Here is a 17,807-nt window from a genome sequence, read left to right as displayed (position 1 = left end):
GTCGCGTCAGCCCTGTGCGCCGCGCAGGCCCGCGGGCGCCGGCGTGCGGAGGTGACTGCGCTTGCGCGGCGCGGGAATGAGAAGCTCGCGGGCTGTGTGACGCGGTAGAAGGTGCGTAACGACGACGCGGGCCGCGAGTAGCTGCGTCCGTGAATAGCCCGCCCCGCAGGCGCTGGAGGCGGACGGGGTGTACCCGGTGCCGACGTCACTCTTCGGCGCCAGTCGTGTGCGTCAAAGCGCTCGTTTTTGGAATTTGAATTTTTAGGCCTTAGCTCTAAACAAGTTTCATAAAATGTTTTCAGTAGGTTTTAGGGTTAAAAAGATCACATCCGTGTATACAGGGAGTTTAGGATTTATGGTTATGGATAATTTTGATCCTTTTTTTTAATAGACAATACAGTTTTATCCAACACATGGAACTAACCTGGCCTCTTACAGCCGGTCCTTTTGGATTTTTCAATTTTTACAAATTTTCCACAATGAGCAATTATTGCCTTTATAAAGAGGGAAAATAAAACAGAACATTCTGGTTCTGTTTTATTTCAATCGTATTGGATGTGAATAAGGGTGGCTGGTTTGGGAGGGAAGAGCCTACCTTGGGTAGTTGATCTTCCTAGTATTGGGTGGGCCGAAAAGTGCCTTCCGTTTTTTAAGTAAAAATAAAAGACACATTTTTCGTTTTCGCCAACAACTACATTGAACAACGTATTCACCCTTTTGTTCCACTACCTTCTGCCATTTTTCAGGCAACTTCGTAATCCCATCTTCCCAAAACTTTTAATCTTTTTGAGCAAAGAACTGTTCCAGGTGCCTTTTACAGTCTTTCAGTTAACTGAATTTTTTTCCATTAAGAGAATTTTCTAAAGACCGAAATCAATGGAAATCCCCAGGCGCAATGTCTGGTGAATATGGCAGATGAATCAGAACTTCCCAGCCAAGCTGTAACAGGTTTTTTTTTTTTTTTTTTTTTTGCCTGGTCATCAAAGAAACACGCAGTCTTGCATTTTCCTGATGGAAGATTATGCGTTTTCTGTTGACTAATTCCGGATGCTTTTCGCCGAGTGCTGTTTTCAGTTGGTCTAGTTGGGAGCAGTACTTGTTGGAATTAATTGTTTGGTTTTCCGGAAGAAGCACATAATAGAGGACTCGCTTCCAATCCCACTATAGACACAACACCGCCTTCTTTGAATGAAAACTGGCCTTTGGTGTGGTTGGTGGTGGTTCATTTCGCTTGCCCCACAATCTCTTCCGTTCCACGTTGTTGTACAGTATCCACTTTTCATCGCCCATCGCAATTTGTTTTAAAAATGGAACGTTTTTATTATGTTTCAGTAGAGAATCACGTGTGAAAATATGGTTAAGGTTTTTTTCGCTTAACTTATGTGGAACCCAAACATCAAAGTGATGAACATAACCAATCTGGTGCAAATGATTTTCAATGCTTGATTTGGATATTTTGAGTATGTCGGCTGTCTCCCATGTGATGTAACGTAGATTGTTCTCAATTAATGTCTCGATTTGATCGCCATCAAGTTCAACTGGTCTACCCGACCGTGGAGCATAGTCCAGCGAGAAATCTCCAACACGAAACTTCACAAGCCACTTTTGACACGTTTGATCAGTCACAGCACCTTCTCCATACACTGCACAAATCCTCTTTTGCAATTCGGTTGTGTTTTTACCTTTCTTGAAATAAGAGAGCATAATATAACGAAATGCACGTTGATATGACAGCTGTCACATACAGTCTAACAAAATTGTTTCAAATGAAGTTAAAGACCACTAAGTGCTGCTAGAGGCATCTTATGGAAAAACCCAAACAAACCTTTGGCCCACCTAGTACTTGCCCCAGGTCCCAGCTAATGATAGCTTATCAAGGGAGTGGTGAGGGGCCTGCCCCTATACTGGTTTCCCTGGTAACTAATGAGCCCACCTGACTTCAGTTCCCCCATAACTGGTAATCTCTCTTTCCCCGAGGAAGTGAAGATGCCACCCCGTCCTGCCCTCGGTCCGCTGGACACAGTGGGGTATTGCTCCAGGATCTTGCTTCAGACGCGTAAGCTCCCCCATCCATTAAACCATCGATGTCTCTGTTGCTGACTCCGGGCTCTTCCCTCTTGAAGCTGGGCAAGCACAGGGCTTGTAGGCCTGCGGGGTGCAGCCCAACAGCTTCACATGTATTGACTCATTTGATGCTTCCAACAACTTCGTGAAGGTAATGTTGTTTGTTATTATGCTCAAGTCGACAGATAAGGAAACCAAAGGAGTGGACAGGAAAGCAACTTTGCCAAGCACACCTGGTAAAATTACTACCTTTAATCTGTTTTACTAGAATATACTGAAAAGGAGTAAGCCAAAGAGAAAACCTTGAGGCACTCAAGAGGCTTTTCTTACGTACATTTATTAAGCTTTGAAACTTCAGTTTTCACCAAATGGGAGGATGAATCTGTCCTGCTGGGCTTTAAAAATAGACATTCTTCTCCAGGAATATGTCCATCCTAGCCCACATCTTTTCCCAGCATGGACCAGATCCATCCCAACTTGTTCTCACAAGTAATTATCCTTCCCCCAAATCACACAGCTAACTGTAACGTTCTCTACGAGGACCACCTTACCAGTGGGATGGATTCCGCTCTAATGGCTGCATCGCTCATGTTGATGCATTGCAAATTTAATTCAAATGAGAGTTGAATCCATAGAAATATCTGACTTATGACGTCTTTCATCAGCCACAGTTTTACCTGATTAATCTGAGTCCTCAACTTCTGAATTAATTGAACTGACAGGCATCCAGCATTGATGCTGATCAAAATCAAGAGTTTTTTCATCTCCTCAAGTGCCCCTGTCCTCTGTTGCTGATTATCTTCCCTGGCAGACACCTTGTCTTTCGTGTAATCACGTGACTCTTTCTTTCTTCAGAATCACTCATACTGTCAGTTCATCCCATCATTTTCTCAGCGCTCTTATTTTGTGTGATTCTACAGTAATCCTAAACTACTTGTAGGTAGCACTGTGAATATTCTCATGAGTTTTGAACTTAGTAGACATGACGAAGTTAAGATGTTCATAAAGAACCTCAGAAACAGGAGGAACCAACAGGACTGCTCGTTGCCACCGATGCTATCTTTTCTTCTTGGACATAATTAAGTTTTCATTTTAAAACTTTTGCTTTCATCACATCTGTGAAAATAGAGGCTTTTGTACATGCTACTCTCAATGTCTGTACAACCTAAACTGCCTTAGAGGTGCAGAAATGGATCTTTCACCCATGAGCTGAGGAAGGATTTAGAACTATCACATGATAGCACAACCCTGCCTGGGATCATGGAGGCAGAGCTTGCACAAATCATAAATTAAGAAATGTGCATACACACACATATGTATATGCATTTGTATGTGTACATCTATATGTGTATACATATAGATGTATATATATGCACGCACATGTGTGTTTGTGTATGTGTCTCTGGAAATTGAAGTCCCTAAATCAGTGCTGTCTAATATAAATAAATATAAATAAAATGTGACCCAACATGGATATAAAAATTTTCTAGAAGCCACACTTTAAAAAGTAAGAAGGAACAGGAGAAATTAATTTGAATAACCTTTTATTCAACCCAGTATATTTAAAACATTATAATTTCAACATGCAGTTAATATGAGCAAGTTGTTAATAAGCCATCTTACATTCTTTTTTTTGTACCAAGCGTTCAAAATCTGGTCTATGGAAATTGAATCTGTGTTTAGATTTCATAAAATTTAGGGTTGAAAAAAGAGATGCATATACCCAAGTTGTTCCAAACATACTTAGAAGTTCTCAATAATTGAATAGCAAGTTTTACATTTTAAATTAATTAAATTAAAAATCCAGTTCCTCAGGAGCACCAGCTACATTTCAAGTGCTCAATTGCCGTGTATGTCTGGTGTGTTGGATGGCAAAGCTCTCATAATTCTATTGACGTCGAACTTAAAAAGGAACAAGTTGTGCTGGAAAATAGATACTACCTGTAGCAGTCAGTGTGGCTGACAGAAAACCCAAAAACTACAGCGTCCCAGAAGCTAAAAAACAGAGCTTTAAGGAGAGAATAATCAACAGTGTAAAATGCTGCAAAAAGATCAGGAATGATGACTGAGGAAAACTCTTTAGACTTGTTTCCTGTAAGTTGATTTTTGAAAGAAATGGTGCAGGCAAAAAGCAGCCTGCAAACAGTGGAGGGATTAGGTGGTGAAGAAATGAACGCACAAAGTGATAATTACTGTCTTTTTAATAGGGAAAACTGACGTCGGTAGTTTTGGTAAATAATCACATAGAAAAATTGCCCATTTGGGGGGTGTATAGTTTTATGAATTTTAAGGCATGCATAGATTCATGTAATCACTACCACAGTTGGGATACAGAACAACTCCATCATTCCCCAAACTGATTCACACGACTGCTTTAGAGTCACGCCCTCCCAGCACTGATCAGTCCCCCCCACTATAGTTTTGTCTTCTCAAGAATGTCTTATGGGGCTTCCCTGGTGGCGCAGTGGTTGAGAGTCTGCCTGCCGATGCAGGGGACACGGGTTCGAGCCCTGGTCTGGGAGGATCCCACATGGCGCGGAGCAGCTGGGCCCGTGAGCCACAATTGCTGAGCCTGCGCGTCTGGAGCCTGTGCTCCGCAGCAGGAGAGGCCGCGATAGTGAGAGGCCCGCGCACAGCGATGAGGAGTGGCCCCCGCTTGCCGCAACTGGAGGAAGCCCTCGCACAGAAACGAAGACCCAACACAGCCAAAAATAAATAAATAAATAATAAAAATAAAGGAATTCCTTTAAAAAAAAAAAAAAGAATGTCTTATGGATGGAATCACACAGTGTATTTTCATACTGGCTTTGTTCACTCAGCATAATGCCTTTGAAATTCATCCAAGGTTTTGCATCCTCAATAGTTCATTCTTTTTCATTGCTGAGTAACATTCCACAGGTGAGCAGACCACAGGGTTATCCACTGACCAGTTGTAGGGCATTTGGGTTGTTGCCAGTTTCTGGTGGTCATGAAGAGAGCTGCTGTAAACATTTTTTTACCAGCTTTGTTTTCAATGAACACAAGTTGTCATTTCTCTAGGGCAAGGGTTTGCAAACTATGGCCTGTGTGAGGACTGGATGCCTGTTTTTTTTTTTTAATAAATTTATTTATCTATTTGTTTTTGGCTGCGTTGGGTCTTCGTTGCTGCGTGCGGGCTTTCTCTCGTTGCGGTGAGCGGGGGCTAGTCTTCGTTGCGGTGCACGGGCTTCTCATTGCGGTGGCTTCTCTTGTTGCGGAGCACGGGCTCTAGGCGCACGGGCTTCAGTAGTTGTGGCGCACGGGCTTAGTTGCTCCGCGGCACCTGGGATCTTCCCGGATCAGGGCTCGAACCCGTGTCCCCTGCATTGGCAGGCAGATTTTTAACCACTGTACCACCAGGGGAGGGGAATTCCCGGGCTGCCTGTTTTTGCAAATAAAATTTTTCTGCAACACGACCACGCCCATTCGTTTATGTGGTGTCTTATGGCTGTTTTGCGCTGTGACAGAGTTGAGTAGTTGGTTGTGACTGAGACCTATGTCCTATGAGCCTAAAATATTTACTCTCTGGCCCTTTAAGGAAAACTTTGCTTATAAGTCCTCTAAAGAAAGACTCAGGCCTCCAAGCCAGGGTCTCGCCCACGCCTCTCACCTCATTCGTGCCACCTCCCTGCCTTTGCAGCATCCTCCTCTCCCACGCCCTCCTCTCTGTGTGCCTCAGTCTCCTGCCGGAAGAAATGGGTTGAGCCCCCAAGGAGGCTATCTGAGGAGGGATGGGGGAGGGCCTGGGGTGGGTTCTACCCACCGCCCACCCCAAGCCATAGGGGCTCTAGCCAGGGCCTAGGAGAGGAGGGAGCTGGCTCTGGGGTGTAGCTGCCCCCATTATTGCTGCTGCTGTCTTGCTGTAGCCACCTCTCCCGTCCCCTCCCTCTTTCCCACTGCTGTCCGTGGTGAGGAGGAGGGAGGTGCAGTCCCCAATCCCTACCCCCCAGGTCTGTGTTACTTGGTTTTTAAACGACTGGTTGGGATAAAATCCTAAAGAAATAAAACTTCCAGTGGATTAAAAAAAAAAAAAAAAAAAGACTCAGGAGTGGGATTGCTAGATCCTATAGTGGGTGTTACGTATGGCTTTACAAGAAACTGCCAAGCTGATAGAGTGGCCATCTCAAGTTTGCATTCCCATCAGGAGTACATGAAAGATCTGGTTGCTCGGCCTCCTTGTCGTCACTTGGTATCGTCAGCATTTTCCAATTAAAGCCACTCTAAAAAGTGTGTAGCAGAATTTGTCATGGTTCTGTTTTAGCCCCTCACAGGTAATATTGCTGGACATTTTTTCATAGGCATATTTGCCATCCATATATCTTGTTTGGTAAACTCTGTGTTTTACTTGTTGCCCGTATTTTAATCAGGTTGTTTGTTGTGATGAAACTAAATCTACTTTTTAAGGCAGGACAGGAAAATTTAAACATCGAGTTCTCTCTCTGTGTCCCCTGGGCTTTCCCCCTCCCTCCCTAATGAGCAGTGTGCATCTGCATCACACACTAACCAGACCTCCTCAAACATGGGAGTGCCTGCTCGAAGGTAAAGAGCTTTCCTTTTTCCTTCCTTCTGAGCTAGCAAGGTGACTTCTTAAAAGAATCGTGCTCTTTCCCAGCTCTGCACGGGGTCATGGTGACTTGCTCACCTGGGCTATATATCCTTGGTGAACTTTATGCGAAATATCAGTAAGTCATTTTGATTTACGATCCTTTGTCTTGAAAACTGTTTATGACTGTGCCTTCGACATCTAACAGGTGGAACAGTTCTCAGAGCTTCTGAGAGTCGGCTTCCCAGGTTATAATCCTCAGTTTGGCTCGAATAAAATGCCTTTTTTTTCTTCGTACCTTGATTGTTAATTGAATTTTCATCAACAGTTGTCTCACTGTTGAGTTTTGAGTGGGCTTTAGGTATTCTGACTGCAAGTTCTCTGTCAGACATGTAACTGGGAAACATTTTCTCCTAGTCTATGGTTTGTTATTTCATTCTCTCAACAGTGTCTTCCACAAGGCAGACATTTTTTGATTTTGATAAAGTGCAGCTTATCAATTCTTTTGTTTTCTGAATCACGCTTTTGCTGTCACATCTAAGGACTTACGACCCCTGGTCACGAAGGCTTTCTTCTGTCTTACACTTTAGATGTATGACCCACTTTGAGTTAATTTTTTCATTAAGTGGAAGGTTTTTGTCAAGAGCCTTTTTGCTTATGGATGTCTAATTGCTATAGCAGTATCCTTTTCCATTAAATTGCTATGGCCCCTTTATAGAAATCAAATGACCATGTTAGCATCTGTATCTGGGCTCTCCCTTTTGTTTCATTGATTTATACATCTAACTTTTTACAGATACCTCACTGTCTTGATTGCTGCAGCTTTATATATGTCTTAAAATCGAGTACTGTGATTCTTCCAACTTTACACTTCTTTGTCAGAATTGTTATATTCTAGTTCCTCTGCCTTTCCACGTCCATTCTACAATCACATTTTCTGTATCTATAAAATACTCTGCAGGAACTTGATTGTAGACGTGTTTAATCTGTAGATTAGGGCAGAGAGAATCACCATCTCTACCATGTCTTCCAATCCACTGCATGGACCAGTTATTCAAGGTCTTCAGTTTCATCAGTGTTTTGTGGTTTTAAGTATATACATCCTGACATGTTTTGTTAGGTTATAGCTATTTCATTTTTCATAGAGCTGATGTAAATGTTGTTTTTTAGATATTAGCTTACAACTGTACATTGCTCATATAGAGAAATACAGTTGATTTTTGTCTGTTGACCTTGTATCCTGTGACCTTGTTAAAACTCACCTATTAATTCAAGGAGTTTTAAAAAAATTTTTTTGTAGGTTACTTGGGATTTTACACATAGACAATCATGTTATCCAATCTGTATGCCTTTTCTTTCTTTCTCTCGCCTTACATCGTGGTCTAGGAATTTTAGTACAATTTTGAATGAGACAGGTGAGAGAGGACATTTTTCCTTGTTTCCAATCTTAAGGAGAAAGACTTTCACCAATAAGTACAATGTTAGCTATTGGTTTTTTGTAGATGCCTTTATCAAGTTAAGGAAATTTCCATTTATTCCTGGTTTGCTGCCAGTTTTTATCATGAATGGACATTGAAATATGTCAAATGCTTTTTCTGTATTAGTTGATACGATCATGTAATTTTTTAAGATGTTAATATGATTACATTGGATTTTAGAACGTTAGGCCTTCCTTGAATTCCCAGGATACACCCCACACGGTGGTGCTGTGTTTTGCTTGTTTCTTTTTTTTTAAAGATAGAGAGGGACTTCCCTGGTGGCGCAGTGGTTAAGAGTCTGCCTGCCAATGCAGGAGATGCAGGTTTGGTCCCTGGTCCGGGAGGATCCCACATGCCGCGGAGCAACTAAGCCCATGCGCCACAACTACTGAGCCTGTGCTCTAGAGCCTGCGTGCCCCAGCTACTGAGCCCGCGTGTCCCAGCTACTGAAGCCTGCCCGCCTAGAGCCCGTGCTCCGCAACAAGAGAAGCCACCGCAGTGAGAAGCCCGCGCACCGCAACGAAGAGTAGCCCCAGCTCACTGCAACTAGAGAAAGCCTGCGTGCAGCAACGAAGACCCGACACAGCCAAAAATAAATAAATTAATTAAAAAATAAAAAGGTAGAGAGAGAGAAAACATTTTATTCTTTCTATAATGAGCAGCATCAGTCAGTTAAGCTTCACATTCTGGGTAGGACTCTTAAGTATGATTTTTTTTCATAATGTATTTTATTTTTTAAAAAGGAAGCACAGGTGTATTTTGAGAGAGAAGTAAAATATAGAAAATGCAAAATTTGTCTTAACAATTGGTATACCATATTTTGAAACAGTATAATTATTTAAAAATACAGCATAGCCAACAGCCTATAAAATTTCTTTTGGCATTTCATTTGGTAGAGTTAAGTAGGAAATCTTTCTTAAATAAAAATTAGCTATCAACACAGTCCATAAGTTAGATTGTATGTTTTTTGGGTTTTTAAAAATTTTTATTTTATATTGGAGTGTAGTTGATTAACAATGTTGAGCCAGCTTCTGGTGTACAGCAAAGTGATTCAATTATACATATACATGTATCTATTCTTTTTCAAATTCTTTTCCCATTTAGGTTATTACAGAATATTGAGCAGTATTTCCTGTGCTATACAGTAGGTCCTTGTTGGTTATCTATTTTATAATTTTTTATTTTTTTTGATATTGCTTCTTTTTTTAAGTTATTTATTTTATATTTTGGCTGCATTGGGTCTTCGTTGCTGAGCGTGGGCTTTCTCTAGTTGCTGCGAGCGGGGGCTACTCTTCCTTGCGGTGCGTGGGCTTCTCATTGCGGTGGCTTCTCTTGTTGCGGAGCATGGGCTCTAGGCGTGTGGACTTCAGTAGTTGTGGCGCACGGGCTCAGTAGTTGTGGCTTGCAGGCTCTAGAGCACAGGCTCAGTAGTTGTGGCGCACAGGCTGAGTTGCTCCGTGGCTTGTTTCTTTATCGTGGTAAAATACACATAACATTAAATTTACCATTTTAACGATTTTTTAGTGTATAATTCAATGGGATTAAATACATTCACAGTGTTGTACAGCCATCAGCGCTATCCATCTCCTAAAGTTTTTTAATCATTCCAAACAGAAACGCTGTACCCATTAAACAGTAACTCCCCATCCCCCCATCCCCATCCCCTGGTACCCTCTACTCTATGTCTCTAATGAATTTGCCTATTCTAGGAACCTCATATAATGGGAATCATACATTATTTGTCCTTTTGTGCCTGGCTTATTTGACTTAGCCTTATGTTTTCAAGTTTCATCTATGGTACAGCATTTTTCAGAATTTCATGACTTTTTATGGATGAGTTTGTATTAACCTTTTATATACTACTCAATTCAATTTGCTAATTTTTCTTGAGGATTTTGCATTTAAGTTCATGAGGGATATGGACATTTTCTAATTTCCCTTGACTTTCTCTCTTTGATCCGTTGATTATTTAGAAGTCTGTTGTTTAACCTCCAAGTGTTTAGAGATTCTCTTGTTATGTTTGTCTTATCAACTCCTGGTCTACTTGCATTAAGGTCAGAGGACTAACTTTACACGATTTTAGTTACTATTTTTAAATGGATAAGGTTTGTTTTATGACCCAAGATATAGTCTACCTTGGTGAATCTACCATGTGCACTTTAAAAGGATGTGTATTCTGCTGTTGATGGGTGGAGTGTTCCACAGATGTCGATTAGATCCACTGGGTTGATGGTCTGTTCAGTTCTGTGTCACTATTGATTTTCTGTCTCCTAATTATGTCAATTACTGAGGGAGGAGTATTGAAGTCTTCAGCTATAATTTTGGATTTGTCTTTCCCTCCCTTTAGTTCTGTCAGTTTTTGCTTCATGAATTTTGAAGCTCTGGTGTTAGATGCAAACACATTTAGGATAGTTGTGTCTTCTTGGTGAATTGACCCTTTATTATTGTGTGATGTCCTTCTTTATCCCCGATGATCTTCTTTGCTCTGAAATCTACTTTGTCTGATACTAATATGGCCACTCTAGCTCTTTTGATTAAAGTTTCTATAGTTCTTTTTCATCCCTTTACTTTTAATGTACGTATGTCATTATAAAATGACAAGAAAAGCTAAAGCTAGTTTCTTGTTCAACATATAGTTAGGTATTGTTTTATCCACTCTGACAATGTCTTTTAATTGTTACGTTTAGTCCATTTATATTTAACGTAATTATTGATGTTTAGATCTATGTCTCCTATTTTATTATTTGGATTCTGTTTATTCCACTTTTAATTCCTCTGTTTACTCTTTTCTGCCTTCTTTTTGGTTATTTGAGTATTTCGTATAATAATATTCTCATTCTGTTTTGATTTATCTATTGTTTTTGAATATATCTCTTTGTATAGTTGTTTTTTAAATGGTGGCTCTAGGGCTTCCAATATAGATAATTATTCACAGAGTACTCAGAACGAATACTTCACCATTTCAAGTAGAATGTAGAAACTTTATGGCCATATAGATAGCTTTACCTTCCCCCCTTTATGTTGTAGATGTCTTATATTACATGTACATGAACTATAAATGCCACTGAACAGTGTTATAATTTTTTCTTTGTCATCAAATATATTTTAAAAATAGAGGACAGATCCACTAGACAGAGATCACCAAGGAAAGAGAAGACTTTAACAATACCCTAAACAAACTAGACCTAAATGACATCTATTGACAACTCCACCCAACAACAGCAGAATACACGTGCCTCTCAAGTGCACATGGAACATTCTCCAGCATAGACCATATGCTAAGGCATAAGAGAAACCTCAATAAGTGCAAAAAAATTGAAATTATACATACGAAGTATGTTTTCCCACAACAATGGAATGAAATTAGAAATCAACTACAGAGCAGAATTTGAGAAATTTACAGATATGTGCAAATTAACAGCATACTTCTAAATAACCAATGAGTCAAGACATCACGAGGGAAATTAGAAAATACCTTGAGATGAATGAAAATGAAGAGTCAGCATGGTCTGTCGTAGCACATATGTGTCCCAGGGCCAGCTGGGGGCCATGGGCGCTGCTGCTTCTGAGCTCTAGAAGTTCTGATAGCTTTGTGGAATGCTGGAAACTGCTCAGGGTGGAATGCGCTTTGCCAAGTATCCAGCAATCGCCGAGCTCCTCCTGTGAGTGGCAAGGGTACAAGGACAAAACGAGTCCTTCCGTTGGGAGCCATCCTTTTGGCAGGAACACAAACCAATACATACAAGTGCTCAAAACAACTACTGAATCAGAGGTGTGAGCAGAGGATTTGGGGAGCAAAGGAGAGTGACTAGTTTTGCTTGAGGAAGTCGGGAAAGGTTTAAAAAATGGGGTGAATTTGATGTGAGTCTCAAAAGTGAGGAGGGTACATGGATCTCAGGAGGGCAGGTGAAGTTCCGGGAAAGATAGTCCTGCGTGATGGGCATGGCCATTGGGAGAAAACAGACTCAGCAATAGGTTGGGACCTGCTTGTTCGGTGAGCCTAATGAGGCTGGTAAACAAGGGGAGTCGCGTGATGGCTGCTTGGAGGTCACAGCAGAGTGAGGACAGCGTGGAGCCAGCCAGGGCGCCAGCTGGGAGGAAGAAGGGCTCTGGGACCTTCTGCAGCTGAAGGGCTGGACTTTGGAGTCCTTAGCTGTGGGGATGGGAGGGGTGGGGGAGGGGAGAACAGACGGCAACTCGACCTTAGCCTGGGAGCCTGGAGAGATGGTGATGCCACTAAGGGCAGTGGGAAAACGGAGGAAATGGGAACTGGAAGAGGGCCAGGGCCCCTGCTCCCAGGCCGGGCTAGTGGGTATTTATTCTCCTTTCAAGATCCAGCTCCAGGAGACCTTCCCCCGCCACCTGCGGGGTGCTGCCCGTGTGATCCTGCAAAACCTTATGCTTCCTCCCATGCTGTGCTGTAATCGCCCGTCTCTCTTTCTTGGGCAGGAGGAAGCCAAGGCCTGCACCTGCCCAGGGGAGGACAAGGCGTGCAGGACTCAGGTCGGACGTTTGAGGAAGGAGAGGAGGAGCCCGGGAACGATGGAGCCCCAAGAGCACGGGGCAGCTGAAGGGTGTGAAGATAAAGAACTGAAGCAGGTCAGAATTCACAGTGAACGGTGGGAAGACTCCACCACCAGCGTACCTGGTTCTAAGATTTGCCTTGTATACAGCAATCAGGCCATTTGCTTTTATTCGTATACATGAATGTTTCTGTGATATACTCAAGAAGACTTGAACTTTTCACACACACAGACATCCACCAAGTAACAGGGCAGAAATGTGCACAAGCTCGGAAGCACAGGAACCACCTGGGTTTGGGTTCTGGACACGCCACGTCTTGCCGTGCAAGCTCAGAGGGCCTCCTTGACTTCACAGCCCTGGGTGATTGTCAGGATTAAATAACACCGTGTTACCTACAAGGAAGCTGCCCTGTGAATGCACAGAGGCTGTTTGACATTTTTACATGGTTTTAGATATAGTACCACTTAAACTGTGTTCCAGAAAAAAACTACATACAAGTAAAAGTTTAAAATGGCTTTAAAAAAAAAAAATGTGGAACTCTTTTTAAAATTGAAGTGTAACTGACCTATAACATCAAGTTAGTTTCAGGTGTACAACATAATGATTCCGTATTTGTACGCACTGCAAAATGATCACAATGTCTAGTTAACATCTATCACCATGCAGTTTTTTTTTCCCCGGAATTTTTAAAAAATTAATTAACTTATTTTTGGCTGCATTGGGTCTTCGTTGCTGTGTGCAGGTTTTCTCTAGTTGCGGCGAGCGGGCCTCTCATTGCGGTGGCTTCTCTTGTTGCGGAGCACAGACTCTAGGTGCGCGGGCTTCCGTAGTTGTGTGCAGGTTTTCTCTAGTTGTGGCTCACGGGCTCTAGAGTGCAGGCTCAGTAGTTGTGGTGCACGGGCTTAGTTGCTCCGCGGCATGTGGGATCTTCCCGGACCAGGGCTCGAACCCGTGTCCCCTGCATTGGCAGGCGGATTCTTAACCACTGCGCCACCAGGGAAGTCCCCACCATGCAGTTTTAACATTTTTTTCTTATGATGAGAACTTTTAAGATCTATTCTTTTAGCAACTTTCAAACGTGCAACTCAGTATTAATAACTATAGTCACCATGCTGTACATGATGTCCCTATGAATTGTTTATTTTATAACTGGAAGTTTGTATCTCTTGACCCTCTTCACCCATTTTGCCCACCTCCACCCTCCCACCCCACCTCTGACAACCACCAGTCTGTTCTTGTTTTTTTTTATGATTCTTGCTTTATGATTATTGGAGTTTTTTTTTAATGATTCCACATATAAGTGAGATCATACAGTATTTGTCTTTCTCTGACTTATTTCACTTAGCATAGTGTCCTATCCACGTTGTCATAAACAGAAAGATTCCCTTCTTATCTCTGGCTGAATAATATTCCATTGTTATATAGACCACATTTTTTCATTCATTCATCCGTCAATGGATGCTTAGGTTGTTTCCAAAACAACTTTCTTAAGCACTAGTCCTATATTCTCATGGTTCCATGTCTCAAAGCCATTCAAGTTAAGCAAAACGGAACAGTATTTTTAACAATTATGAACATTTATTAAGCACCAAGAGTATACTGCACGGGTTGCTATGTAAAAACACAATTATTGACATAGTGTCCCTGCCACTGAGCTTACAATCTAAAATGAAATACAGTAACAATGCTGTAAGCTGACCTCAAAATTTCCTTAATTTAGAAATTGCTATTTTGGCAAATAAATGAGGCAAAATGATCTACCATCAGTTACAATGTTAATAAGGCTTTGAACATGATCCAAAGAACGTTTGACTCGTACCCAAACGTTTTCCCAATTATCTTAGGCTTGATAAGAAAAAGACCACCTAGAAGTGGTAAACAGTGAATTATTTCAAACTGCCTTGTAGGATTTTAAGCCAAGATTTGCTCACTAGCCTGAGTTTCTCTCCGGCCAGAGGAAGCCGTGCAAAACACCGTGAAGGAAGCAATTCCGTCCTCTCGTCCACTGACAACTGTTCGGCCCTTCCTCCCCCCACAAGTGAGGGCTCTGTGTCCCCTAAAGCGGAGGAGGTGTGTGTCTGGATAAAACACCCCACAGCCTTGGAGGCTCAACGGGGCAGACTTGCAGGAAATACGAACTCGTATTTTATGAGAGGGGTGAGCAGTGGCGCCTCTGGCTGCAGGAGAGACGTAAACCTGGCAGCAGTTGAGCCCATGCCTCTTCCCAGTGATTAGGAACACAGGCAAATGGGCGCCTCTGCTCCGAATTTCTGGTGTGAGAGCATTTAGGAATTTAGCCTCAAGACCCCAGACTGAAAACCCTGCACTATTCTGCCTGTATCCACAGTACAGTATTTAATAAATACTTTGAAGATTTTTGTTGCTGGTCATATATTAGCTGACAAAGGCACGCTGAAGGGATTTTGATTCTTGCTGTCAAATGCAAAGACAGTTTCAGACTTCTAAGCACAGTCCTAAACTATATATTGATTATCTTCAATCACTGATAATTCTTTGAACTCTAAAAGAACACTAAAAAATAAAGCAATTGGTTATAAATTAACTGAAGACTGACATACAGTTTACTCTGTAAAGTGCATGTACAAATGTTTAAAAAATACATGCATACAAATATTTTAATGGCAGACTGGTAGCATCCTGAGATTTTTTTTTTAATGGTAAAACAATATTTCAGCAATTTTTGGAAAAACCAATAATTTTCCCCTAAGTCCATCTTGGCAACTTTCTTTTACGTGATAACATAGCAGCAGCAACATTTAAAAAATGTTCACAAAATTTGCTTTGCAGACAGGTTTATCAGGAAAGACTGGTCCAGAAACTTCAGGATAAAACTTTTTACAAAGTAAAATAATTCACTACTTTTGACCTAAAATTGATACTTGAACATTCCTCTTCCAATTTAAAAGTGTCACTTATACCTCCTACTTATAGTAAATAAAATCTAATTATGAGATTTGTAATGAAAAATTTGAAACACACATCAACATCATTCTCTTCTAGTAAGATTACAGAAATTAGTTTCAATGTGTTTCCCCAAAAAGTGAAAAAAATTTTAACATATAATCATAGCTGTGGTAAATGAATTTGAGTTTACAAATCTCAGTCAATGCACTTGTTTTTAGTTCGTAAGGTCTGAAACAGCTAGAATTCCTGATTAATGTATGTATTTTTCTAAGGCAAGGCAAGTTCATTTATGTATAAAGCATAGATATTAGCATGGTTATAAAGGCAATATGAGCAATACATATACATTGACTTTTTTTTGAAGTGATACATTCCAAACTACATAACATTTAATTTCATGTCCTATTCTAAGACTACATCTTTGACCTTAACCTTAGAAGCATAATTGCTGTAATACATTAAAAAATACTTCATTTTCCCAATATTGTAAAGTATACTGTATTTTCAAATACCTAGTATAAATTTTTTTGCACAAAATTTAGAAAGGAATACTATCAGCTAACTAACTGCTATGTTAAGTAATTATTGTATGAAGAAGTTCACAAGGAGAATAAAATATAAAACTAAGCATAGTAATTATGGCATTTAACCATAACAACAAAAATCCCCAAATCAAGTAGTTCTGAATATACTTGTTTCTTATCTTAGTAATGTGTATATTCATTTTACAGCCACTAGTTTGATAAATGTGCTAAGATTCTGTAAGGTCTGTTTTTCTTGATTGGTTGTTTTTCTTTCTTATATCCTCCCAAACTGCAGTTGCAATTAATTTGCTTTTGAGTACAAAGTTAAATAGTGTTTATATTTTTTATCTGAGTCATGTAAAAGCTGACTGCTTACTTTCATTTTTAAAAGTTATATTTAACTTTTTGGACCTCAATTAAAATTTAACATTTAACCATGTTTCTTTTGCTATTAAGTACAGTTGACATTTCAAATTGATAAGGGTTACCAACAAAGGCAAATTTTGATCTCATCCATGTTTTAAATATGATTACACAAACTTTTTTTAATGAGAAAAAGGAGATGAAGAAAACCATTCAATAGGTCCTCTTCACTCTCAACTATTTTGCGATGCAGCTTTAAGTAAGGGTGTATCAGGTCAAGCAATGTTGTAATCTCTTATCTTTGCATAGAAGAGAAAAAATAAAATGAAGTTATTTCCTTCCTAAGGTCTCAGCTAGCTTCTTAAGTCTTTTTTTCAGCTCCAATGGAAATTTCTCATAGCACTTCTTACAGACTGGCTTCATGTCAAACTCCACAAACTTATTCCTAAAGATAACAATAATAATAATAAAAAAGAAATTAGTGGAAATGTAGTCAACATTTGTATATAGACAGACAAATAATGTGCAGTAATTTTACTGAAGTAAATGAAGACACTATGCATATAACATCTATATTCGTATTAGCAAAACACTTTAATTCTAATCTCAATTCTAATCATTATGGTAAACATAAAAAATTCACAATATCATTTGAAGAAAGTTGCCCTTGTAAATGGATCTTGTCCATCTATCTGTGTAATACAGAATGGATATTATTGATACATTTTAGTCTGTGCTAAGTACACAGGGAATATAATGTAAATAAAATTCAGATAATTAAAGTCAATCCCATTTTGAAGTACCATGAGAGCACTTTTAAAGAACAGTCATTCAAAGCAAAGAACGGTATTTCTGTAATTTGAATGATCCTCTCTTTATTGAAGGCAAAATCATCTTACTTAGTATTTTATATCATGTAGCTGTGAGGTTTCATCTTCCCTGGCCTCCCATCCCCACAACAACAACAAGCATCTTGAAAAAAATCGAACATAATATATAGGTTATTTTGGTTGGCTGTCTGACAGAAAGCTTTAAATCACTCTTCAAGAGCACAAGTGGACCAGGTGGTCACATCTGTGACCTGTGGCCTGTGGTCACATCTGTGAATGGCGTATATACGGAGAACTCAACTCTTTTTAAAAAGCCAGGGCAATACACACTCTCAGTTCACTTGTAAAACAATTGTGGACAGGTGTTGAGACGGCCTCCTAGCTATGGGTGATGCATCTCTAGCTGACAGTTATCAGGGCTTATCACCGTTGAAATCATGGGTCCTTAATTGTGAATGGAGCAAGTGCAGAACTTTACAACTTGCTCATTTTCTGTGAAATTACGTTTAGGAAGCATTTGTGGGACAGGTCCAGTGAT

General features: G+C 40.4%; 1 protein-coding gene and 1 long non-coding RNA gene across 6 annotated transcripts in view; one reads left to right on the top strand and one right to left on the bottom strand.

The window, feature by feature from the left end:
• The first annotated feature begins 48 nt into the window (after positions 1-48).
• On the top strand, positions 49-13,523 carry LOC137778139 (uncharacterized). Of its 2 annotated transcripts, none has more exons than XR_011076747.1 (3): positions 49-111; positions 1,987-2,056; positions 12,553-13,523. It is a non-coding gene; the product is annotated as an uncharacterized lncRNA (long non-coding RNA). The 2 variants fall into 2 exon arrangements; XR_011076746.1 differs by having other exon boundaries at positions 54-111; positions 1,982-2,056.
• A 662-nt stretch (positions 13,524-14,185) lies between these two features.
• LIMS1 (LIM zinc finger domain containing 1) overlaps positions 14,186-17,807 on the bottom strand; it is a 103,399-nt gene continuing 99,777 nt past the window's right edge. For all 4 annotated transcript variants that reach the window (XM_068565134.1, XM_068565135.1, XM_068565133.1 and 1 more), the window contains exon 10: positions 14,186-16,884. In XM_068565134.1, coding sequence (XP_068421235.1) covers positions 16,770-16,884 — 115 coding nt within the window. In that variant the 3' untranslated portion in view covers positions 14,186-16,769. The remainder of the gene's footprint in view (positions 16,885-17,807) is intronic.

The sequence above is a fragment of the Eschrichtius robustus genome, chromosome 15, assembly GCF_028021215.1.
Source record: "Eschrichtius robustus isolate mEscRob2 chromosome 15, mEscRob2.pri, whole genome shotgun sequence".
Taxonomy (NCBI): Eukaryota; Metazoa; Chordata; class Mammalia; order Artiodactyla; family Eschrichtiidae; genus Eschrichtius; species Eschrichtius robustus.
This window is presented reverse-complemented; position numbering and strand designations above follow the sequence as displayed.